The 25,166-nt window shown below is 39.2% G+C and overlaps 1 protein-coding gene across 4 annotated transcripts in view; it reads right to left on the bottom strand.

The window, feature by feature from the left end:
• Nucleotides 1–10,839: 10,839 nt before the first annotated feature.
• INSIG2 (insulin induced gene 2) overlaps nucleotides 10,840–25,166 on the bottom strand; it is a 30,694-nt gene continuing 16,367 nt past the window's right edge. For all 4 annotated transcript variants that reach the window (XM_007169273.2, XM_057539440.1, XM_007169274.2 and 1 more), the window contains 4 exons: nucleotides 22,223–22,347; nucleotides 18,934–19,100; nucleotides 18,670–18,769; nucleotides 10,840–17,619 (listed from right to left, as the gene is read on the bottom strand). In XM_007169273.2, coding sequence (XP_007169335.1) covers nucleotides 17,578–17,619; nucleotides 18,670–18,769; nucleotides 18,934–19,100; nucleotides 22,223–22,347 — 434 coding nt within the window. In that variant the 3' untranslated portion in view covers nucleotides 10,840–17,577. The remainder of the gene's footprint in view (nucleotides 17,620–18,669; nucleotides 18,770–18,933; nucleotides 19,101–22,222; nucleotides 22,348–25,166) is intronic.

The raw sequence follows: 25,166 nt of genomic DNA, 5'->3' as shown, positions 1-25,166 counted from the left end.
TGCAGCTGCCGAAGAGGCAAGAGACTTTTTCTTACCTCTTTGTTTCCTGGTGCGCGAGGAGAGGGGATTCAGAGCGCTGCCTAAACGAGCTCCAGAGAAGGGCGCGAGCCGCGGCTAACAGCGCGGACCCCAGAGACGGGCATGAAGTGCTAAGGCTGCTGCCGCCGCCACCAAGAAGCCTGTATGCGAGCACAGGTCACTCTCCACACCGCCCCTCCCGGGAGCCGGTGCAGCTCGCCGCTGCCAGGGTCCCGTGATCTGGGGACAACATCCCCGGGAGAACGCACTGCGCGCCTCGGGCTGCTGCAACGTCACGCCGGCCTCTGACGCTGCAGGCTCGCCCCGCCTCCTCCGCACCGCTCCCTCCCCCCGGCCTGAGTGAGCCAGAGCCCCCGAAGCAGCTGCTCCTTTAACCCCGTCCTGTCTCAGCAAAGAACAGACGCCCTCAGGCGACCTACACGCAGAGGCGGGGCCAAATCCAAAGCTGAACCCGGGAGCTGTGCGAACAGGGAAGAGAAGGGGAAATCTCTCCCAGCAGCCTCAGAAGCAGCGGATTAAAGCTCCACAAAAAACTTGATGTACCTGCATCTGTGGAATACCTGAATAGACAAGGAATCATCCCAAATTGAGGAGGTGGACTTTGGGAGCAACTGTGGACTTTGGGAGCAACTGTAGACTTGGGGTTTCCTTTCCGCATTTAATTTGTTCCTGGCTTTATGTTTATCTTAGTTTAGTATTTAGAGTTTATTTTCATGGGTAGATTTGTTTTTTAGTTTCGTTGCTCCCTTCTTTCTTTCTTTCTTTTTTTTATTACTTTTTAATTTTTTTATTTGTAATAATTATTTTCTATTTCTTATTTTAATAACTTTTTTATTTTATTTTATTTTTTCTTTCTTTCTTCTTTTGTCCCTTATCTGCTGAGCTGTGTGGCTGACAGGGTCTTGGTGCTCCAGCCAGCTGTCAGGCCTGTGCCTCTGAGTTGGGAGAGCTGAGTTCAGGACATTTGTCCACCAGACACCTCCCAGCTCCATGTAATATCAAATGGCAAAAGCTCTCCCAGAGATTTCCATCTCAATGCTAAAACCCAGATCCACTCAACGACCAGCAAGCTCCAGTGCTGGACACCCTATGCCAAACAACTAGCAGGACAAGAACACAACACCACCCATTAGCACAAAGGCTGCCTAAAACCTTAATAAGGTAACACACACCCCAAAACACACCACCGGACACAGTTCTGCCCAACAGAAAGACAAGATCCAGCTTCATCCACCAGAACACAGGCACAAGTCCCCTCCATCAGGAAGCCTACACAACCCACTGAACAAACCTTAGCCCCTGGGGGCTGACACCAAAAACAATGAGAACTATGAACCTGCATCCTGCTAAAAGGAGACCCCAAACACAGTAGGTTAAGCAAAATGAGAAGGCAGAGAAACACACAGCAGATGAAGGACCAAGGTAAAAACCCACCAGAGCAAACAAATGAATAGGAAATAGGCAGTCTACCTGAAAAAGAATACAGAATAATGATAGTAAAGATGATCCAAAATCTTGGAAATAGAATACAAGAAACGTTTAACAAGGACCTAGAAGAACTAAAGAGCAACTAAATAAAAAATGATGAACAACACAATAAATGAAATTAAAAATTCTCTAGATGGAATCAATAGCAGAATAACTAAGGCAGAAGAACGGATAAGTGACCTGGAAGATAAAAGAGTGGAAATAACTACTGCAGAGCAGAATAAAGAAAAAACAATGAAAAGAATTCAGGACAGTCTTAGAGACCAGGGGGGCAACATTAAATGCACCAACATTCGAATTATAAGGGTCCCAGAAAAAGAAGAGAAAAAGAAAGGGACTGAGAAAATATTTGAAGAGATTATAGTAGAAAACTTCCCTAATATGGGAAAAGAAATAGTCAATCAAGTCCAGGAAGCACAGAGTCCCATACAGGATAAATACAAGAAGAAACAAACCAAGACACATATTAATCAAACTATCAATAATTAAATACAAAGAAGAAATATTAAAAGCAGCAAGGGGAAAACAACAAATAACATACAAGGGAATCCCCATAAAGTTAACAGCTGATCTTTCAGCAGAAACTCTGCAAGCCAGAAGGGAGTGGCAGGACATATTTAAAGTGACGAAAGGAAAAAACCTACAACCAAGATTGCTCTACCCAGCAAGGATCTCATTCAGATTCTACAGAGAAATTAAAACCTTTACAGACAAGCAAAAGCTAAGAGAATTCAGCACCACCAAACCAGCTTTACAACAAATGCTAAAGGAACTTCTTTGGGCAGGAAACACAAGAGAAGGAAAAGACCTACAATAACAAACCCAAAAACAAAAGACCTAACAAACAAACCCGAGTGGCTCCCGCTCGCCGCAACTAGAGAAAGCCCTCGCACAGAAACGAAGACCCAACACAGCCAAAAATAAATAAATAAATTTTTTAAAAAAACAACCTAGAAACAAATGACAATGAAAACACGACCACCCAAAACCTACGGGAAGCAGCAAAAGCAGTTCTAAGAGGGAAGTTTATAGCAATACAATCCTACCTCAAGAAACAAGAAACACCTCAAATAAACAAGCTAACCTTGCACCTAAAGCAATTAGAGAAAGAAGAACAAAAACACCCCTAAAGTTAGCAGAAGGAAAGAAATCATTAAGAGCAGATCAGAAATACATGAAAAAGAAATGAAGGAAACAATGGCAAAGATCAATAAAATTAAAAGCTGGTTCTTTGAGAAGATAAACAAAATTAATAAACCATTAGCCAGACTCATCAAGAAAATAAGGGAGAAGACTCAAATCAATAGAATTAGAAATTAAACAGGAGAAGCAACAACTGACACTGCAGAAATACAAAGGATCATGAGAGATTACTACAAGCAACTGTATCCCAATAAAATGGACAACCTGGAAGAAATGGACAAATTCTTAGAAAAGCACAACTTTCTGAGACTGAACCAGGAAGAAATAGAAAATATAAACAGACCAATCACAAGCACTGAAATTGAGACTGTGATTAAAAACCTTCCAACAAACAAAAGCCCAGGACAGATGGCTTCACAGGCGGAATCTATCAAACATTTAGAGAAGAGCTAACACCTGTCCTTCTCAAACTCTTCCAAAATACAGCAGAGGAAGGAACACTTCCAAACTCATTCTACGAGGCCACCATCACCCTGATACCAAAACCCGACAAAGATGTCACAAAGAAAGAAAACTACAGGCCAATAACACTGATGAACATAGATGCAAAAATCCTCAACAAAGTACTAGCAACAGAATCCAACAGCACATTTAAAGGATCATACACCATGATCAAGTGGGGTTTATCCCAGGAATGCAAGGACTCTTCAATATACACAAATCAATCAATGTGATAAACCATATTAACAAATTGAAGGAGAAAAACCATATGATCCTCTCAATAGATGCAGAAAAAGCTTTTGAGAAAATTCAACACCCATTTATGATAAAAACCCTCCAGAAAGCAGGCATATAGGAAACTTACCTCAACAGAGTAAAGTCCATATATGACAAACCTACAGTGAACATCATTTCCAATGGTGAAAAGCTGAAACCATTTTCTCTAAGATCAGGAGCAAGACAAGGTTGTCCACTCTAACCACTATTATTCAACATAGTTTTGAAAGTTTTAGCCACAGCAATCAGAGAAGAAAAAGAAATAATAGGAATGCAAATCAGAAAAGAAGTAAAGCTGTCACTGTTTGCAGATGACATGATACTACACATAGGGAATCTTAAAGATGCTACCAGAAAACTACTAGAGCTAATCAAAAAATTTGGTAAAGTAGCAGGATACAAAGTTAATGCACAGAAATCTCTTGCATTCTTATACACTAATGATGAAAAATCTGAAACAGAAATTAAGGAAACACTCCCATTTACCATTGCAACAAAAAGAATAAAATACCTAGGAATAAACCTACCTAAGGAGACAAAAACCTGTATGCAGAAAACTATACAACACTGATGAAAGAAATTAAAGATGATACAAACAGATGGAGAGATATACCATGTTCTTGTATTGGAAGAATCAACATTGTGAAAATGACTATACTACCCAAAGCAATCTACAGATTCAGTGCAATCCTTATCAAACTACCAATGGCATTTTTCACAGAACTAGAACAAAATATTTCACTATTTGTATGGAAACACAAAAGACCCCAAACAGCCACAACAAACTTGAGAAAGAAAAACGGAGCTGGAGGCATCAGGCTCCCGGACTTCAGACTATAATACAAAGCTACAGTAATCAAGACAATATGGTACTGGCACAAAAACAGAAATATAGATCAATGGAACAGGATAAAAAGCCCAGAGATAAACCCACACACATATGGTCACCTTATTTTTGATAAAGGAGGCAAGACTATACAATGGAGAAAAGACAGTCTCTTCAGTAAGTGGTCCTGGGTAAACTGGACAGCTACATGTAAAAGAATGAAATTAGAACACTCCCTAACGCCATACACAAAAATAAACTTCAAATGCATCAAAGACCTAATTGTAAGGCCAGACACTATCAAACTCTTAGAGGAAAACATAGGCAGAACACTCTATGACATAAATCGCAGCAAGATCCTTTTTGACCCACCTCCTAGAGAAATGGAAATAAAAACAAAAGTAAACAAATGGGACCTAATGAAACTGAAAAGCTCTTTCACAGCAAAGTAAAACATAAATAAGATGAAAAGACCACCCTCAGAATGGGACAAAATATTTGCAAATGAAGCAACTGACAAAGGTTTAATCTCCAAAATTTACAAGCAGCTCATGCAGCTCCATATCAAAAAAACAAACAACCCAATCCAAAAATGGACAGAAGACCTAAATAGACATTTCTCCAAGGAAGATATACAGATTGCCAACAAACAAACACTTGAAAGAATGCTCAACATCATTAATCATTCGAAAAATGCAAATCAAAACTACCATGAAATATCATCTCACACCAGTCAGAATGGCGTCATCAAAAAATCTACAAACAATTAATGCTGGAGAGAGTGTGGAGAAAAGGGAACACTCTTGCACTGCTGGTGGGAATGTAAATTGACACAGCCACTATGGAGAACAGTATGGAGTTTCCTTAAAAACTAAAAATAGAACTACTATACGACCCAGCAATCCCACTACTGGGCATATACTCTGAGAGAACCATAATTCAAAAAGAGTCATGTACCAAAATGTTCATTGCAGCTCTATTTACAATCGCCAGGACATGGAAGCAACCTAAGTGTCCATCGACAGAAGAATGGATAAAGAAGATGTGTCACATATATACAATGGAATATTACTCAGCCATAAAAAGAAACAAAATTGAGTTATTTGTAGCGAGGTGGATGGACTTAGAGTCTGTCATACAGAGTGAAGTAAGTCAGAAAGAGAAAAACAAATACCGTATGCTAACACATATACATGGAATCTAAAAAAAAAAAAAAAATATATATATATATATATATATATATATATATATATATATATATATATAGTCCTGAAGAACCTAGGGCCGGGATAGAAATAAAGACACAGATGTAGAGAATGGACGTGAGGACATGGAGAGTGGGAAGGGTAAGCTGGGACGAAGTGAGAGAGTGGCATGGACTTATAAATACTACCAAATGTAAAATAGGTAGTGGGAAGCAGCCGCATAGCACAGGGAGGTCAGCTCTGTGCTTTGTGACCACCTAGAGGGGTGGGATAGGGAGGGTGGGAGGGAGGAGATATGGGGATATATGTATATGTATAGCTGATTCACTTTGTTATAAAGCAGAAACTAACACACCATTGTAAAGCAATTATACTCCAATAAAGATGTTTTAAAAAATAGAATCAAATAAAGTTCAGCATTCCTTTTTTTAAAAAAGTAAAAGGGATAGTCTACAGAAATCACTTTCAACTTCTTAAATGATGCTTGTATTTTTTTTTTTTCACATGCAAGTCTAATGGAAATTTTTTAAATGTCCATTTCCTTGTTATTCTCCTATGGACATGCCAACAATATTTAAAATTTTTTCAGTATTCCAACGTTAATTTTAATATCAAAGACACTGGAGTGACTTAGAAGTTCCAATTTAAGCCATAGATGAAAATGTATCTGGTAAGAAATGTTTTACATCCTGTTTCTTCATTATGAGACTATTTAACCCAATTCTTTGATTTAAAAATACCTCTAATAAGTCATGATGCAAATAATCTTTCCCCACACCTCTTCTTTCAAGATATCCAATTTATTTCATCACAAAATAATAAATCTCAGGCTCTGAACCCATTTCTTAGCCAAGAATGCTGCCACTGAAATTGGTCATTGCTCCGACTGAAATTTAAAGTTGTTTAGGAAGGGTAAGGACATGACTTTCCCATATGTGTTTTAGTCCTACCTCTAACATTTCATAGAAATAAATCAGGTTCCACATATTCCTGTGCTGACATCACGGGCAATAAAGATCTGTGTCTTCCAGCCTGGGAAGAAGGAGGGCTTGGGATCTCCCCCAGCTTAGCATCTACTTGCGTGATGTTGGCAGATTATGTATGATCTTTGTAAGTAAGCCTTTGTTTCTTCATATTATATTATAGATAATAATATTTGCATCATAGTTTTAACGGGGTAATTAAATGAGGTGGTATATGTAAAGCATATAATAGATTCTCAATGTTATTATGTACCAGCTCTTACTTAAGGTAACAAATAATTGTCCTTCAAATAGAAACATTCATAATTCATGAGTGTCCCTTTTCTACCAGTTGTCAGCGTTGTCATAAATCTTGCAGAGTTATAAAATTAAATCTACATTTTTCATGAATTGAAATGTTAATGCCCTGTTAAAGCTACTGAAATGTCTCATTCTGCCACTAATTGGCTCTGTGACCAGGGACAAGCACTTAACCGATGTGAGTTTTGCCTTTGCGTTTGTAAAATGACAAGATTGTGCTGCCCAGGATGAATTTTAGAGTCTCTTCCAGCTCTGCCATTCTTTTCTGGGAATCTTATAATTCAGTTAAGTTGCTGTGTGATATATATGAATCGTCATGAGATAATCACACCTCGATTTTAAATGAATTCATATTCCTCTCAAAAAACAATGCTGCCATCTAAAACTAGTCTCCCAAACAAATATCAGGATAAAAGGAAAGAGAGAGAGAGAGTGAGAGATGACAGTTACAATAATTCGTATGCTCAGATTTTGTAATTTTGGAAATCTCTAAAAGTATTTCTCAAAATTTGAAGAGGAATTTTGTGACACAGGTGTAGTGAAAGAAAAGCACGTAGCAGGACATGGTGGACGCTTATCCATTAGATTTACAATCTACTGCTCCACATGCAAAGCTCTAAACCCAAGATGCCTTAGTTACTGGAAATCCTAATGACTGCTGTACTTCTTTTTTTCTGAAACTGCAAAACAGACTTGTCTAATTAACCATTCCTTTGGTATTTATTTTGAAACCAACTGTGCATTTCTTGGCCCCTTCACATACAAGCGATGCCAACTCCTACACAATTCCACAGAATTCTTGCACAGTTCTCACTTGCTCTGCCCAATTTTTTTTTCTTACTCTCCTCTCTATTACCTCATAAATGGTGAACATTTCAGAAATTACGATCCCATTAGAAGGCGATCTCTACACATTGCTCTATAAGACACTGGAGGAAAAATTCAAAAGACGCTTCTGCACAAAAGTGGGAAAAAGTCCCATAAATTAAATTTCGAATGGACAGAAGAAAGTAAGTGTTGTGTATGAAGAGCTCAGATTCTCTTTGACAGATGGTACACAGTGCTTGCTGCTCGGGGCTTACTCCATTGCCAATACAGAAACAATAAACCTGCTTACTGATTTTAAAGAGATCTGTAATTAAGTATGACATTCGAACAGATAAAGGTTTACCAAGGCAGCACAGCCAGGATTTAAGGGGTCTTAAAATGGGATACTATTTAATTGATGTAAATGTCATTCCCAGGATGGCAAAACTTCAGGAACTCCAACTTGTATGTGTGTGTAGGTGTTCATGGCTGTGAGTACATGCACGTGTGCACAATGAGATCTAAAGTTTTAAGTGGTGTGTGCTCATCTGAAATTTTCTTGAGCTTAGAAAAGCAAAGGTTGCAACCCGTTACATTCAGTTGCCCTGGGCAAACAAGAAAAATATCTGTCAAGACTCAGGTCTCACTGTTAAGGCTGGAGTTGAGAAATGCCCTCCAAATGCCTTCAAGTCAACATTAGCTATGACAGAAGCAAGACTATTATTTAACGGTAGCAGCAAATGTCAAAAACAAACTGTGCCTGGCGTTTTGACAAGACACTATTGAAAGAGAACCACTTCTTCAGCACTTGTGTAACCATGGGGGAGAACGCGACAATTAATATCCTGAGGTCTGGTAATAGGATTTCCAGGGTGCTTGGTGGTTTCTTTCTGATACACATGAAAGGCGTAGGCAAGTGGCGGACATGGGCAAAAATAATCCGAAGAGATGAGGCCTGGAGAAAAGGGCTGATAGGTTAGAAATCAGGTGCCGTGTGGCTAATTAAAATGTAACTCCTTCTATGGGAAAGTGCACTCTCACAGTGGTGACACTATAAAGTATGCGGACAGAGCCATCATCCCTAGGCAAAAATAAGATGCTGACAAGACCTATCTACTATTTCCCATATCCTTCCTTCCCTCTGGTGTCCTCTTGCCACCCTGCAGCATCTCACCTGAGCTTCCCGCCCTGAATGACACCCCAGCCTAACCTGGCCAAACCTCCAGCCGAACAATTACTCAGCATAACAACGACCAGCCAGTGTTCTGTCCTGCTTCCTTAGGATAGGAACCTGCTCGCCGTTGACTAACCTGGTGAGGGAAGCTGTGGACGGTGGTCATCGGCGTAGTAGATTCCTGCATTCTGCTCCCTTCCATTTTGATAAAAAACACTAGGGAAGTCATCCTGATGCAGAGGGGGTACCAACGTGCTGGAGCAGTACAGCACCCATACTTTGAAATGAATAGACAGGAGGGAAAGAAGAACTACTATTTCACTGGACGCCTGTTTACATATTACTGCATTTCATGTTAATGGCCCTCCAAGAAAGGTGGGAGTGTATCTCCATTTTATAGATGAAAAACTGAAGTTTCAAGAGCTTGGGGGACTTGCCCAGGGTCCCAGTCTGTAAGTAACTCCTTGGGTGACACAAATCAAGCCTGAGTTTGTTCATTTCCCAAGGCTCTTTCCTGACTCTGCTCAACCTCAGGATCGCGCCTTGATCAGCCACAGGATGTTCTTTTTCAGTAAAAGTCTAACGACGATGGGAATGCTCTGAGCTGTGCTAGACGGGGTAGCCTCAACACGCAGGGCTCCCACAGGTAACCCCGTGGGCAGCTGGGGGCCCTGCCTGGGCAGAGCACGTCCTGCTGGTAGGCTCTTTGGGAACCACTTAAACCCCCCAGAGTGAAATGAAGCCATGTTTGAAGTCCGTCCTCCCACCACTTCCTCAAGCTGCAGTCTTCACCACCTCTAGACTGGACTTTGGGGTCTTCAGAGAACATCCGCCTGTCTGTCCATGGGGTGTTCCTGTCCATCCCATGCCCAAGAGAACTGTCCTCCCCTGCTCGAGCTGGCCTGACCCGTCAGTACCTGTGCCCCTGCCTTCCAGATGCCTTTCCCGGGCCACCGTGTAAATATCCTCTTCCTACTCTAATAGAACTTACCGTCTATACAGCTCGCGTGCATGGATGCCACCAGGCCAGTACTTACGTACTGTGGGCATATCAAAAGCTAGACCGGCCAGCACAATAATTCACACAGACTTCTCTCAGACTGAACTTTTTAAAAGGTCAGAAGTCAAAACCTGTTAAAAATTTTATCTCCTTTCTACGCTGTCAGATTTCCATATGGGACTGTGTCTGTGGAGGCTGAGGTAGGATGTCTGCTATCAAGAGAGCCCTCAGGTTCAAGTCCAGGCATTCCCTGAGGGCTAAAGTCGTCAGACTCTCTAAGTATGCTTATGTTAACTTCCTAGAGAAGCCGGATCCCAGAGTGAAGCAGCATATGAATCACACGTCTATGAAGTCAAGGTCACATTCGTGTCAGAGATGCCTCGGTGCCAAGCCACTTAGTGATGGTCTGGGAAATCTGCTGGAAATGCACATGCAAAATAGTTTGCAGGGACTTGTAGGGACAATAGCATGTGGTGGTGAGAATCCTTGACTGTTGGAGCGGAGTTAGACCAGAGTTTGAAATGCTGCTCCGCCATTCAGAAAAACATGGATGTTGGCTGCTTTAAAAGGATCCTTACCTGTGTGGTAGGGACATTTGCAGGAAGCACTAAGGAAACACTTGATTCATTCCCTCCCCCTCACCCCCTCCCTTTCGGATGACAGGAAAAGACAAAAGTGGACTCCTTCCTTCTTCCCCACCCTTCCAGGACTTGGATACAAAGTTTATATTTTATGTATTTTAAAGGCTATAATTTTAATTTTACCACCAAAAGAATTTTCATTTCCTTATAACTGTGTTCACTATGAATCACTTACGAAGAGAAATATTCTAGTGGGAAGAGAGTGCTACAAAATACTTTAAACCAACTCAGGTGGACGTTACCAATGATCACCTATATTTGGTTCTCCTGTCAGGGGAGGGATTGCACATCCCAGCCCCCTTGCAGGCAGCTGGGGCTACAGGACCAGGACTAATCCTAACAAAGATTTAAGAATCACTAATTTACTTTTTCTGGGGAAAAAAAAAGTTGAATCTGACTCAAGTTTATTATGAATTTTACATATACTCTAGAAGACTTGCTTCAACATATCCTGACCCGCTTTCTCTCTCGGACAGGCATGATATTGACCCACACTAGGTCTGAGGCATAGAAAATTCCACAGAGATTTGTCTTTACAAACATCTTTAAACTTCATCTTCAGTTTGTCAGTGTGCAGGCTTCCGAAGTCCAGTGTGTGGGGACCGAGCACAGCAGCTGCCTCCAGCTGATCCTAAGATGATGGGGCAGCGGTCTGTCCTCCTGTAATGTCCTGCTGCAAAATTTCAAGTTTTTGTGAAGGCAGAAGGAACTGTTTCAAAACAGAACTGTCACCGTCATAACTTAGTTGAGCAGACATTCCCAGATCTAGGAGTACCATGTGATGACTATAAAGGGAATAGAAATGACTTTCATGCAATGGCAGAAATTCCCAGGGAATGCATTTTAGAAACTTTTCTTCTAAAACAAACAGATCCCGCAGTTGGGCTCTTTCTTTCTTTTGTCTACTCAATTGCACATCACAATGAATTGGTCCACGATCACATTCTGTACAAGTTACTCAAAACACGTTTCTAAGAGAGACAAAATCTCGCGAACTGAACAAACTCGTGGAAACACAGTAGTACTGAGTGAATTTATTAGTTTCAGAACAGTAATAAAAAAAAAAATTATTTTAAATGGAAATACGTTTCCTAAGTGCCCATTACTTTTAAAGCCCACCTTCGGGGAAGCCACAGAACTATTAGCAGTTACAAATCCTGCCGTGACAAAGCAGAATAAAACACAGTTGTGCCAGCACAGAATTTTGATTTAGAATCAAAACCGTCCCTTGTTCATGAAACTCCTTATAGACACCTCAGCCAGAGCAACGGTGAAAGGGAAAAATTGCCCATATATGGCAATCAGTTTCCACACGAGGCTCATCAATAGCCCAGTCTCTCACATGCGCATCGTTATCTGTCTGATCCTTAACAACATTGTCTTCAGAACAGTTGACATACCCTGCAAAAGTCTGTCTTGTAAATCGCAAAGAAGGATGACAGGTTTCACAGATTTCATCAGTGATAAAAAGAAGCAAGGCATAAAGGAACAGATACTAGGATATTTACACTTCCTGGCACAATGATCTCAATGAACTAAATGTATTTCGAAGGCAAAAAAAAAAAATCTCCATACCCCAATTTTTATTGAGACCAAGTAGGAAACCACTGACTTAAACCTATTTATCTCAGCTCCCAACTAAATTGAATTTTTGAAATGTAAAGACAAATGATCAGGCCAATGGCAAGATTTTACAGTATAAAAAATGGTGGGGAAGATTGAATCAGGGCGGCAGACTAGTCAAGCTGTAGCTCTTCCCTCCTATCCCAAATCCATAGAAACAACAACAAAAGATTTTTAAAAGGTAAAGGAATCTGTAAGTATACTGCCAGATAAGGAGAAGTATCCTCCATGGACCAGCCACTACAAGGAATCCCTGAAAGCAAGAGAACAATTGAGAGAAGATAGTGGAAAGAAACCACAGCTCACTCAAGGAAAGGATTTGCTAAAAATGAAAACTAGGGACATTCAAAGCTCATAGGTGGCTAATGCCTGGAGCCAGAAATACCAAGGGCAACAGACGTCATGGGTTAGAGCAGGCTCCTGCAGAAGCAGCCGTCTGGTCAACCCCTCCATACTTCTACTCGCTGCCTTGGACCGGGCAGAGACAGACAGCACAGTATCTGCCCCCAGATGCAAGCGGTGTGAACACTAAGTTCAGAGGGGCCTGGGAGTGTGCCCAAGGCAGACCAAGGGGCGCTCACACCCAGAGACAGACTGGCACAGGTTCATCCTGACCTCCCCTGCCACGGATCTTTAGAAGAGTTTAGAACTTTAGAAGATTAATTAGTATCCTCAGAAAATACAAGAATGACCACACACTGCCACACATACACACACACACAAATAGAGATCCTGGAAATTAAAATTGTCATCACTGAAATTAAAAGTTCAGCTGATGGGCTGAATGCTGAATGGGTACAGCTGAAGAGCTGGAAGATCCAGTTAAGTAGTTCTTCTAGAATGTAGCACAACAGAGAAAAGCTAAGGGATATATAGAAAACAGGAACAAAAGGTCCAAGATCTCCCAAATAGAGGAATTTTAGAACAGAGAAGGTGAACAAAGGAATAATAACAGCAAAGACAGAAAAAAAATTGCCCAGGATTAAAGAGATGATGTCTCTGATTGAACAGGACTAGTAGAAGACATACTCCTAAACATCGTGTGAAGTTTCAGAGCACCGAGGACGAGGAAACAACTCAACATAATTACATACAAGGGGGGAGGGGACTCCGATTAGAATTCCAGTACAATCAAGGCATCTGGATAAGTGTTTCACTCTAATGGTCATGAGCCCACAGAGGAGACCTTCCTTTCCACCCAGCCTCTGCGACCATTCTAGTACCGTCCATACTGGTACTAACAGCTGGTCACCCAGGCCTCAGATCTCCAGCCACTTCTGTAAACCATGGAAACACAGGTGTTCAGATCACACCCTGGACCTCGAGATCTGGAAGTGAGCCATTAAATCCCTCCCTGACTACAAACCCCAAGCCGATCACCCTTCCCATCAAACAGGGTTTTGGCCTCCTTAGACTTGCTGACCTTTCACCTCACACTGTTCTCCCATGCAGTCAGGTTAGCACTGCTGATTCAACTTCCTTCCCCAATTTGCCTGGATCCCACGATAAATCTCTTGACCTTGCATTAGGAGCCTGCTTTAATCTTCCACAAAGGCTTGTGCCACGTCTGCCGATGAACTCCCCACTAGACTCAATCTACTCCATCACGAGTGGCCTAGCCCCTGGGCTACTGAGCCCATTTAAACACTGCACCACCATGTTAACTGACTCCACTGCAAACATGTGATCTCCAGCCTCACCTGGGTCCTGGATGGTCTCAAAACTCTCTGAAAATTCTTTCTTCGCCTCTAGTCAGTTCCTGGGCCCGTTCTTCAAAGATACGGCCCAAATCTCCACTATTCTTTCAAAGTTCTCTAGCTGTCCCCAGCTCCCCTTACTAGTAATAAATGACAATACATGATCAGGCTTTTCTCAAACATGTTTTGTATGCAATGATATACTTTAAATGGTAAGATAAAATAGGTTAGAAAAAACATTTTTTCAACATAAAACAGTCAGATATCATCACCTGTACTTCTAAAGTCAGTTATTCCCTCCAACTGTACTTCATCCTACCCGTTACCCTCTGCCTGAAACCCCCTCCTATTTTGGCTTCCACATCACTCTCTTGTTTTTCCTCCTACTTCTGAATGTACCCCCTTTATCTCCTTCACCAGCTTCTCTGCCAACAGGCCAGTGTGCCTCAGATCTCTTCCTTTTCACTATAACATGCTCCCTAGGTGACCTCATCCACCCCCACAGCTGCATTTATTAGTGTCATATGCTGATGACTCCCTCATTACACCCAATAACCCAGGTTCAAATATCCCACTGCTTATAGCCATCTTTACCAGAGGCCTCCTACATACCTCAGCCTCAACATATCAAATCAAACTTCTATTCACCTACTTCTCTGCTTTCCTTTTTTGGTTGACAGAAATACCATCCACTTAGTTTTCCAAGAAAGAAAAATTAAGTCACCTTTCACATTTCCTCTTCCTTGACCTTTATACCCAAGTCACCAAGTTCAGATAATTTAATCCAAAATGTATCTCAGTGTGTCCCTCACTCTTCATTTCCAAAGTCATGACATCTCTCTCACCTGGACCCTCCACCTTATATTACATGTATCTATACCTGTGAGAGTCAACCTGGGCTGCACATTAGAATCACCTGGGGAACTTATGAAACTCCTAATGCTCAGAGCACATCTCAGGTCAATGATATTAGAGTCTCTGGGAGTGGGATACAGGCATCAGCATATTTTTACAAGACTCCACAGGACTCCAATATGCAGCCAGATTTTAAAATTTTCCAGACGTGAGCCCACAGACTGAAAGTGCATATTGAATACTAAGCAAGAAAAATAAAAACAAATTTTAAAACTAAACAAGTAAAAGTGAAACTAACCTCGAAGATAAAGGGAAAATCATGAAAAAGCTCCTGGAGAGAAAAGACAGATTATCTACAAAGGAAAGAAAATTACACTAATAGCAGACTTGTTGTCTGCAACATTAGATGACAGAAGACAACAAGTTAAAAAAATCTTCAAAGTGGTGGGATTAGGGGGGAAATTGTGAACCTAGAATTCTATGGCCTGCTAAATTGTTCTTCAAGAATGAAACAGACTTTTTCAGACACACAAAGCTAAGACTCTACTGTTCACAGACCATCACTGGAAGAATTACCTTACGAAGAATATATGTCATTATGCAGGTAAGTGAGCCGAAAGATTAGAGAAGTATTTAATGATATTGACCAAGTCTGGATTCCACTTAGAAAACATGTGTGAAGCAGAGGCCCCACTGAGAGGTTCCAAAGACCTTAATGAAGGTAAAACAGTTCAGTGCAAACAAATGAAGATTATAACAAAAGTATTACCAGGGTTCTTGCTAGCTAATTTTAATTATTTGCCTGTGCTTTCATAGAATTTAAGTTTCAGTTTTCAACTATTCAATTTTTAAAACTTTAAATAATAAAAGCCAGAAAGCACTGCCAAATAGCAGTATTAAAAGATGTTTACCACTTTCACTGCAAAAAAAAAAAGTAATATATTTATACACTTATCAAAATATCAAAACAATTTTATTTTTGTCATAAATATCTCTTCTTGTTTTCTAGGTGATATGCAAATAATTTAAGAACTCAAAGTGATAATCATTCAATTCCTGTAACACTAAACTTAGTTTCCTGCATTATTTCTGAATAAATTCAACCACCTATGTTAATTTTAATAAATTAATCCTCAGTAACATAATTCTAAGATTAACCACAAGGAAGGAAAAAAGACTCTTAACCAAGATGATAATTATATATTTAATACATCTTGCTTTAAACAGCAAATTTCAAAGTAAACACATCATAGACCTTATAACTTATTAAAGACTTATAGTGCTTACAAAGTTGATTCTAAAAATATATCTTATTTGTTCTAAATGAATAACATTATCTGGAAGATAGAATAATAAATTACAGTAGTATGTTTACCACCACTATAGTTAAGATTGTGTACATATATATTCAATAGGAAATCCTCTTAGGATTTTCACACTTTCAGCCTTAAAACATAAGAGCAGATTAAAGTTTGGCATACAAGATCTCAGTCTAACAGAAATGGTTTTAAAATCAAAAATGGAAAAATATCTAGTTGACATATTAAGAGAGCATGAGCACATGCACACACACGCACACACACACACCCTCACTCAATCCTACACACACACACACACACACACTCTCCCTCACTCAATCCTACACACACACACACACACACTCTCTCCCTCACTCAATCCTACACACACACACACACACACACACAAACACACACACACAAACCCTCCAGAGTAAGTAGATTTCACCCTTGTGTATCAGACAACTGCCATCAATTTCAAAAATAAAAACTGGGGGAAAAGGTTAACTGAGACTATGTTTAAATCACACTCAAAAGGCTCTAGTTGTTGGAAAAATATGCACAAAACTGTTACCAGGATCTTTAACATGCACAATATGCCATCCCAATACATTCTTAAACGATACATTCTTGAACTGTTCACTAATGGGCACATGGATACATAAGAAATTATGTGCCCATCCACTCCTCGGATGCAATCCAGTGACAATCAATCATATGAAGCAGCCCAGCTCAAACGGTTCGCTTTACAGAACCCAACAGATTATAGAACCCAAGACAGTTAGAAACTTCATTTTGCCCTGTTCGGGAATTCTTATGCGTTCCATGTGCAAAAGCAGTGGAATACTGTACTGCAAATGACAGTTAGTATCGCTTAACACTTTGTGGCGCTCCAGAAGGTCATTTTGTATTTGTAAAACATATTTACTCTAGTTAAATTTTTCAATGGTCCTTACTTTTAATTATATGTATCCTTAAAGATTTAGACTCAATACAATTTAATGCTGATAAACTCTCCTGTTGGGAGTTTCACCTCCAGTAAAATTTGTTAAAACAAAAAATTACTCTTTGGACTCTCTCCAGTAATGAAGGTATGAAAATGTTCCCTGGAAGTTCTTTTTCATCATATATTAAAACACCCAAAGCTCTCCGAGACAACATTAAAATAGAAACTAACCACACATTAGGGCACCCATAACTCGTACTGCTATATATTAGAAAAATAAAAAGGCACAACAGTAAGCAAAAGAGAATACACCGCTTTCCATTTGCTTTTTTTTTTTTTTTTTTGGCTTTCCTCATATTTTATTTCAGTAAGTTTATAAATTGTTCAAAGCATCCTTATACTCTGCGTGGCGATAACTGAATATTTTGGCACGTCAACATTGTGATACAGTATATGGTATGTCTAAAAAATTAATTTAAAAATTTCATCTATTAATCAACATGTTTTTTAATGTAGTGCATATACATTTTACAGTTATTTAAGTCAAATACATAAAGGTTTGTACTTGATTTACAGATGAAGCAATCACAGATTGCAGTAACATATGTATGTGTGTATATATATGTATATGTGTGTATATATATATATACACACACCAATTAAGGGGAAAACTGCAGCCTGGCAATTTTATAGTCCGAAGTTTTGTTGGTATAGCTATCATTTACACGCCCTTTTCATCTTGTTTTTCTGTACAAAAGGTATGTTTTTGCCTTCTTCATTCTTGATGAGATTTTTCTGCGATAACTTTACATTCATACTGTAAAAATTAAAAGGTTAAAAGGTTAACAGATTAATGTTTATTTTGAATAGCAATTTCCATATAAACTAAAAAGGTCTAAACTTAACAGTTTATTAACATATGCCCACTTTATTCCTCAAAGAATCTGAGAGTTATACAACTATTAGGATTAAATGACAATTATGAAAGGAAAAAAGAAATTCACATTCTAGAACTGAAAGGGGCATAGCCAAAAGCAGGGAAAAAATGATATTTCTACATTACAAGCAAATGATAATAGTATATGATTTATATCAATCCTAGAATATGAAAGGAAGCAAAATAAATTTCTTTGTGTGCTCACTAAGGCATATTAGCAAAGGAAAGTCCATGAACTTAAGGACAGGACTAATATTGTGAATTCAGATAATATTTTTTCAAATAACTTAAAAATTGAAAGGAAAAAATCTACTATAGTAGCAAAAGCTTCTGGTCAAAACAATATTTTGAAAGGACAGCTATAAAAATGTCTACCCATAATTCAAAATAAAGTAAACCAATGGATTTAGGATAATTGGGTGGCTGGACTACCAAAAAGACAACAATGTAAAACATTCAATTCTCTCAGCTGGCTAAAATGGTAAAAGTGACAGCACTTATTCAGGGAACTGCTGTGGCATCTGAATGCCAGTCCCTGACCTTTGCCATCTCTGACTGGGCTTATCAACAATGTCCTTTTCCTTCTTAACTAAAATGATCAAACATCTTGATTTGCTGGAGACAGTCCTAATTTATATTTATTGTAGCAACATAGTTATAAGCAGCGCTTCTTCTCACTTTTAAAACTGTCCCTTTTTCATGGAGCAGAAACGTATAGATTAGTAAAATAAATTAATTAATTAATAAAAATTGGAGGATAAATCATATCACCCTATCCGTAACACATTTTAGCTTTTCTATCCAGTGGTTCTTTCCATTTTTAATACACTTGTGATTAAATTCTTCCAAATGACTTATTCCATTGCTGTATGGAGAAAACTTGTCTTACATCTCAATAACAGGAGGGTAAGTAAATAAGCATGAGCTTACCATTGCCAGCTGTCGACCGATGTTTCCCATTGTTATGCCTCCGGCAAAAAATATACACGGTAACCAAGAGCGAACATAGAGAAAATCTGGAGATGTATATCTAGAATAATAGAAATATTTTTAACAACTCACAAAGGAAGTACAATGACACTTATTAAGATAATTACAATGGAAATAAGTTACTCTGTAGATTAAAGTGGCTAATGCAATTTTAAAATCTCAATTTTGAGATTTTAGGAAACAAGCACCAAAAAGAATACTTACTGATAAACACCGTTATAGACTAGCAGTTGAGTGACCAAAGTTGCCAAGAAAGCAATTCCTATTCCGAGGCCAAAACCACTTCTAGATCTATCAAAAGTCCACCACAGTCCAATGGATAGTGCAGCCAGTGTGAGAGACAACTGTATGTTGTTATCAAAATCCACTTTCTGAGATCAGTGTTAAAGAGTCATCTTAAAATTTGTAACCAAATAATATCACTTGTTCATTTTTCTAAAATAAAAGATGTTAATGTTGAGAAGGGAACAGACTGCATAGTCTGGAGTGCATTCAGGTTTTTAATACAATGTACGAGACTAGGGAGGATTAAAACTATTTCCGATACGTACTAAAGACGAACAGAGGGCACGATACTTCGCTAATAGATCTCACCGACGTGTTAATCTCTCCAAAAAAACGGCACAGTATATACATTGCCGATTATCAGATCAGATCCATTATATAAGAAATGTTTTCCTTGCAAAAACAATGTAACTAGAAGCCTCAGAACACAAGTATTGCTAAAGGAACACACTTTTGCTAAAAAGGAAACCGATATTACTTCTCAAACAGGTTTAGAATTACTTGAGAATCATACAGGAACTTGCAGAGGAGAGGAGCCGACAGCTATTTAACAGGGTACCACATTCTCTATGTGATTTACTGACAGACACATTTTATAATAATGCAGTTCAGAAACAAGAGTACCAAGGACACACTATCCCTTTCTATTATGTCAACTGTTCTAGTTTTAATTTGTTGAGGATAAAGCCTTGAAGTGAACATTATCTCGCAACCTGCCAAGCTATTTTGGTGCCTGAGACTTTCTGGTATAGGACAGTTTGCTCAAATGATGTTTTATTTCCGTCACCTACTTAAGCACCTATTCACAAATGTACAGCCCTTTTCTACTTCAAAATCTCTGGGCAAAACGAAGCTTTATAAATTCAATCTTCTCATTTCTTTGCTAGAGGATTACACTAAAGGAATTGATTTCAAGTGCCATTAAAAGGGCATTATCTATGTCCCAAAGGCCACAACTTGGCTCTATACACAGCTCCCCAGAGGATACTATATATCTTGCCAAACCGGCCATGTTGCAACTGCAGAGAAGAGAGGGGAAGTTCCAAAAATACGTATAAAACCATTTTCCACTTCCTTTAACATCCTGCTGTTTACCACCATTCCCCCCTCCTACCCAACCAGCGGGTATCCTGAACACCCAGACTGCCATTCTTGGTCAGTCCTTGTCTAGGCTTGATTTATCAAGAGACCTATAGTCTATGGTATGCTTTCTGAAAAAGCTTTTATTCTTTAGTGAGTATTATACCTCAAATTCCAAAGAAACACTTGTGCACTCTGATTTCTCTATGCAATAAACATTCTTGTAAAGAGTGGAATTTGACATTAACTGGGTTCTATCTTTGCTGACTAAATTAACTTTGCTAAGAGTCAAAGCAAAATAAGGAGGCTTCTGGGGTACGGGTAAAACATCCATCTTAAAAATAGTACAATGTGATTTTCTAAAGTCTAAGTAACCTAATATTAAGTCCGTGTTATATATTTTGTAAACATTTTGGATTTTGCTTAAAGGATGAACAGAATAGCTAAGATGGCTATATTTAAGGATTTCATTGAGAGGAAGAAAAGAATGACCAAAGTAAAGAATTTATATTAGATATATAAGTCTTTTTAATTCCAGAAAAGGTTATTTAAATTACTCAACTTAAAAATACCTGAACTGTCTAGGATAGAAGGGTCTAATCCACCAGACAGAGACAAATTTACACACTTGTGGGGCTCCTGGGTAGGAGAAGGAATGTTCCTAGACTCGAGTCAGGATCTCCAGGGTCTGGCCTCAGCTCTGGAGCAGCCTTGCAGTACGTATGACTTAGCAAAGTACCAAACCTCTCCAGCTTTCATTTCTCTTATTATCTTTATAAAGAAAATGTAGAACTAGGGGATTTCTAAGTTTTTTTCTAGATATAATATTCTATGAGTCTACCTTTTTAAAGTCCTACTAACCACTAGATTTGTTTGTTATAAAATCCTAATTCTCAAAGATTTCACCAAACTAAACATGTTGGGAAACTCTTTAAGACAAAAGGGTAAGAAACAAAATAATAAGAGCCACTGAGGGACTTCCAAATTCATAGATCTCCAAGAGCCAGCGCAACTAGGAACAGAAAGGTTGACGTGCTTTCAGAATCTAGGACCCTGCTTCTTTCCTTGGTTCCTCTTCTCCAGCTTCTCCAAAACACCTCAATACATGCTGTTAGAGACGCTGGAATCTCCTTGCCCCATGACCCACACTCTCTCCAGCTAACTGCCAGCCCCGAGCCCAGCGCAGAGTTACAGGAGGAAACCTCCGGCAGCCTGAGTCACACATCTTCTCTTCCCCAAAGAGAAGGCTCCTGCCACCTCCATCCTCTAAGCCATTTCTTCCAGAAAAGGGAAGGCTGAACTAGCATTTCCCAGATCCTCTTCTACAAAGGGAAGTTGGGAGGTCAGCGGGGCGGGAAGTACGGAGGATGACAGGATAAAATCCTTATGAGGGCAAAAACTTTTGTTCTGGGGGTGGACATTTTTTTCTGGGGGGTAGAAGCAGAGGAGAGGTGGGAAATAGAGGCTACCTTATCCTTCTAGACAGGACACTGTGAAAATACTCATTAATCACTAAATTAAAATATCAAAATCCTCAAAATGATCAAACTTTAAAAATATGTAACTTAGGAAAAAAAGTTCCTTTTGGCCAGTCTAAGTTGGCTATTTCTGCCTCTGCCACTTTTAAGAACATTTCTGTGGTTTGTTGGTGTTGATTAAAACCAATAAATAACAGTCTTTAAAATATCTATATACATATATATTCTTCAAATTAAAAACAAAACAGAACAAAAAACCAACCAGCACCTGAAGCCACCAGATGTCCTTACTGACAAATCTTAAATGAAGAGAGAAAAGAAATTCCTTTGAAAATGTATCTGTTTCAGTGCTAGTTACCAAAACTAGATGGAGGTAATCAAGTAACCTAATTTAAGAAAACCATGTAAATTTTTTAAATGTGCAAAGTTCTGAGTGATATCGAAAAATAGGGATTGAAATGAAAGGCTATACCCCATGCTGCAATTGCACAGGTGCTCCCATGATGCTTCAACAATGCGGCGTGCATTCTTTTTATGACTAAGTGGGCATATCACAATTTGACAACAGTGAAGTTGCGAGGGACTGTTTAACCTTTGGTTTGTGAAAAGCTGCTCTGTTATTACGCATTTCATTACAGCAGGAAGGATACAGCGCTGGCATGATTTATACCAACAAAGACGGCTACACACCGCATTACACTGGACCACTCTCTTTTAAATTTATGTGGTTCTCCTAGATGCCTGTCAATGCAGGGGTATAATAACCCAATCACGGCTGTGGGGAAAAAAAGGGAAAAAATTAAGGCATCTCCAATGGTATACAGGCAAAACTTAAGCTAAGAGTCACAACCATCATAAGCATTTGAAAGATTCTCTAGAAAAGCTTCTCAACTTACGTAACATTAATCGTTGATATTTTAAACTTACCTTCCGAAAGAAAACAAAAGTGAGGATAACACCATCGAAGACAGCATTGTAAATGAGTACAACAGTACTCTTAATTATCATAGGCAAAACACTACTTCAGCATATGATTCAGAATTTAGCAGATTGGACTAGATGATTCATGCTACTTTTCTACTACTAACATCTCTGAGACTTGGAAAGCATCAAAGCAGCTGGCAGTTAAGCAATGTTCTCTCTAAGCTGTGTAACCACGAAGCACGCTATGAAATGTCACAAATCTAAAGAGAACCTCGAAGCGTAAACACGTACAAGCTCATTATATACATTCTATTAGATGGCTGTAGCCGTCCTGCTACACATACAATCCTCGTCCCCCCAGCTTCTTGTCTCAGTCTCTTGTGTCTAGTGCCTTGTCCTGACAACTCCCTTCCAACCTGGCCCTCTGATGAGACTCTAGGTCAGACTGTCAAAGCAGGGAAACTTGCAACAGAAATCTACCTGTGAGACTCATTCTGCAGAGGACAAATGGAGGAAACACAGTCTACAGAATTATATATTTTCAGTTAAAATTTAAATCCACTGTTAAAAGATCAGAAGAAATCATTTTAGTGTATTTCTGCATTTTGGAAAGAACGTTTTGAATACTAATGGTGCAATTAATTAGTATGAATAACTCAATTTTTAACTTAAATACTTGTCAAACCTCAACATTTTATTCATTCACTGGGAGAAGATTTTAAATGCTAAGTTAGTCATTTAAAAAAAAGAGTATTTCATGAACCAAAACATTCTTCAACAAGTTTTAAGGAAAATATACTTCTACAGATTAAATTTAACAGCAAATAGCTGGGCAGCTTTAATTTGCTAATCTTCCTAAAAACAGAATGTTTATGCTGCCATTTGGTAATAACACAACTGTCACATCAGTTGAAAAGTATGTTTAAAATGTCCAGTATTACCTATGATATATCATGAAATTATTGTACCCAAACCTATGCCTGAGGGGTTAGAAGCCCCTGCCTGGCCTGGTACTGGCTAGCTCTATCTCACAAACAATGCATTCAATCTTAAAGGAAAAACAGAAATCAATTAATATCAAAAAGCAGAGGCTAGCAGACCAGTGGAACAGCATGAAAACCAGACTGCACAGTCACCCTTTCATCTGGAGTGGAGATGTTGCGATGATGCAGACATTTTCTAATCCGCAAAACTGAAAGTGCTCTTCTGATTAGGCTTTTGCTGAGGATAGATGGTCCACAGACCATCAAGACATTAACAACAAACTTCAGCAACGCAGAGCTCCAACAGCTACTAGTAAATTTTTTTTTTAAAGCAATTTTTTTTTTCAAATTGCGGTTTTTTTAAATTAATTAATTTATTTATTTTTATGGCTGTGTTGGGTCTTCGTTTCTGTGCAAGGGCTTTCTCTAGTTGTGGCAAGTGGGGGCCACTCTTCATCGCGGTGCGCGGGCCTCTCACTATCGCGGCCTCTCTTGTTGCGGAGCACAGGCTTCAGACGCGCAGGCTCAGTAATTGTGGCTCACGGGCCCAGTTGCTCCGCGGCATGTGGGATCTTCCCAGACCAGGGCTCGAACCCGTGTTCCCTGCATTGGCAGGCAGATTCTCAACCACTGCGCCACCAGGGAAGCCCTACTAGTAAATTTTAAAGTTTCAAATTATACTCCTATTTAAAAGGTTCTGCTCTAAAATCCTGTGAGATTAACTGACAGCATTTCCAAATGTCTGCAAAATTAAAGTGGTAACAAGCATGCCTAACAGTTGAAATATATCTAGATGAATATTACCTCTTTTTTGTTCTCAAGGGGTCATGAAACTGGCAGCTCATGTGTCATCCCTCACTCTCTCTCTCTCTTTCTTTCTTCCCTTTGCCTGTTGCTGAGGAAATCAACTAAGATCAGATATTCCAAGTCAATTTTCCTCAGCAGCTGATGCCATAGGTAAAGTATGATCACATAGAGAGTACTGACGTGTGTGCAAAGATATAAATAAGTAAAATAGACTGTATTTTTATGCATGTGATGTCAGACTCACACATGAGAGACAACTGAGGAAAGAAAGCAAAAACACAAAAAGAAATTTAAACTGCCACGCTGCCAACCTTGGGATTTGCCAATAAAAATCAAATCCATTGAGTATGCATGGTTTTTGGACGCTCACTGAGAGGGAGAATTCGAGGGAGCTTGTCACTTCGCATTAAACGTCGTCTTTCTTTCCTTTAAATAAAGGCCTGGCAGAGTCTGAGAGCAACATCTACAGCACAGTGAGGCTGCACTGCTGAGAGCTCAGCAGAAGTGTGTCTGGCCTTCTCGTCCTCTTCCTCCACTTTCTTATTTTAACAAGAGAGACCATTAAGATCACGCCTGTGTAAAATCATATGCAAACACAGTCCTGCTTAATCAGATGGTTCTCTGATGCAAAAATCACATTTCTTGGGATATATTTCAGTTATTTCCCAGTGACTAGTTGAAGGGGTACCAAGACCAAAAACAAGAGAAGTTTGTAAAACGTCAATATTAAGTCATCATTTTTCATGGTCATGTTTTTAATGCAGTGCTGCACTAAAAGAAACAGTTAAATCAAACATTTTTCAAGGAAAGGGGGCTGAAAAAGCACAACCACTGAATGAGATATACTTTCATGGAAAACTACGACAGGATAAGCAATGTG

This window comes from Balaenoptera acutorostrata, unplaced genomic scaffold (genome assembly GCF_949987535.1).
Source record: "Balaenoptera acutorostrata unplaced genomic scaffold, mBalAcu1.1 scaffold_351, whole genome shotgun sequence".
In the NCBI taxonomy this organism is placed as follows: domain Eukaryota; kingdom Metazoa; phylum Chordata; class Mammalia; order Artiodactyla; family Balaenopteridae; genus Balaenoptera; species Balaenoptera acutorostrata.
The sequence above is the reverse complement of the archived record's forward strand: the minus strand, read 5'-3'. Positions and strand labels throughout refer to the sequence as shown.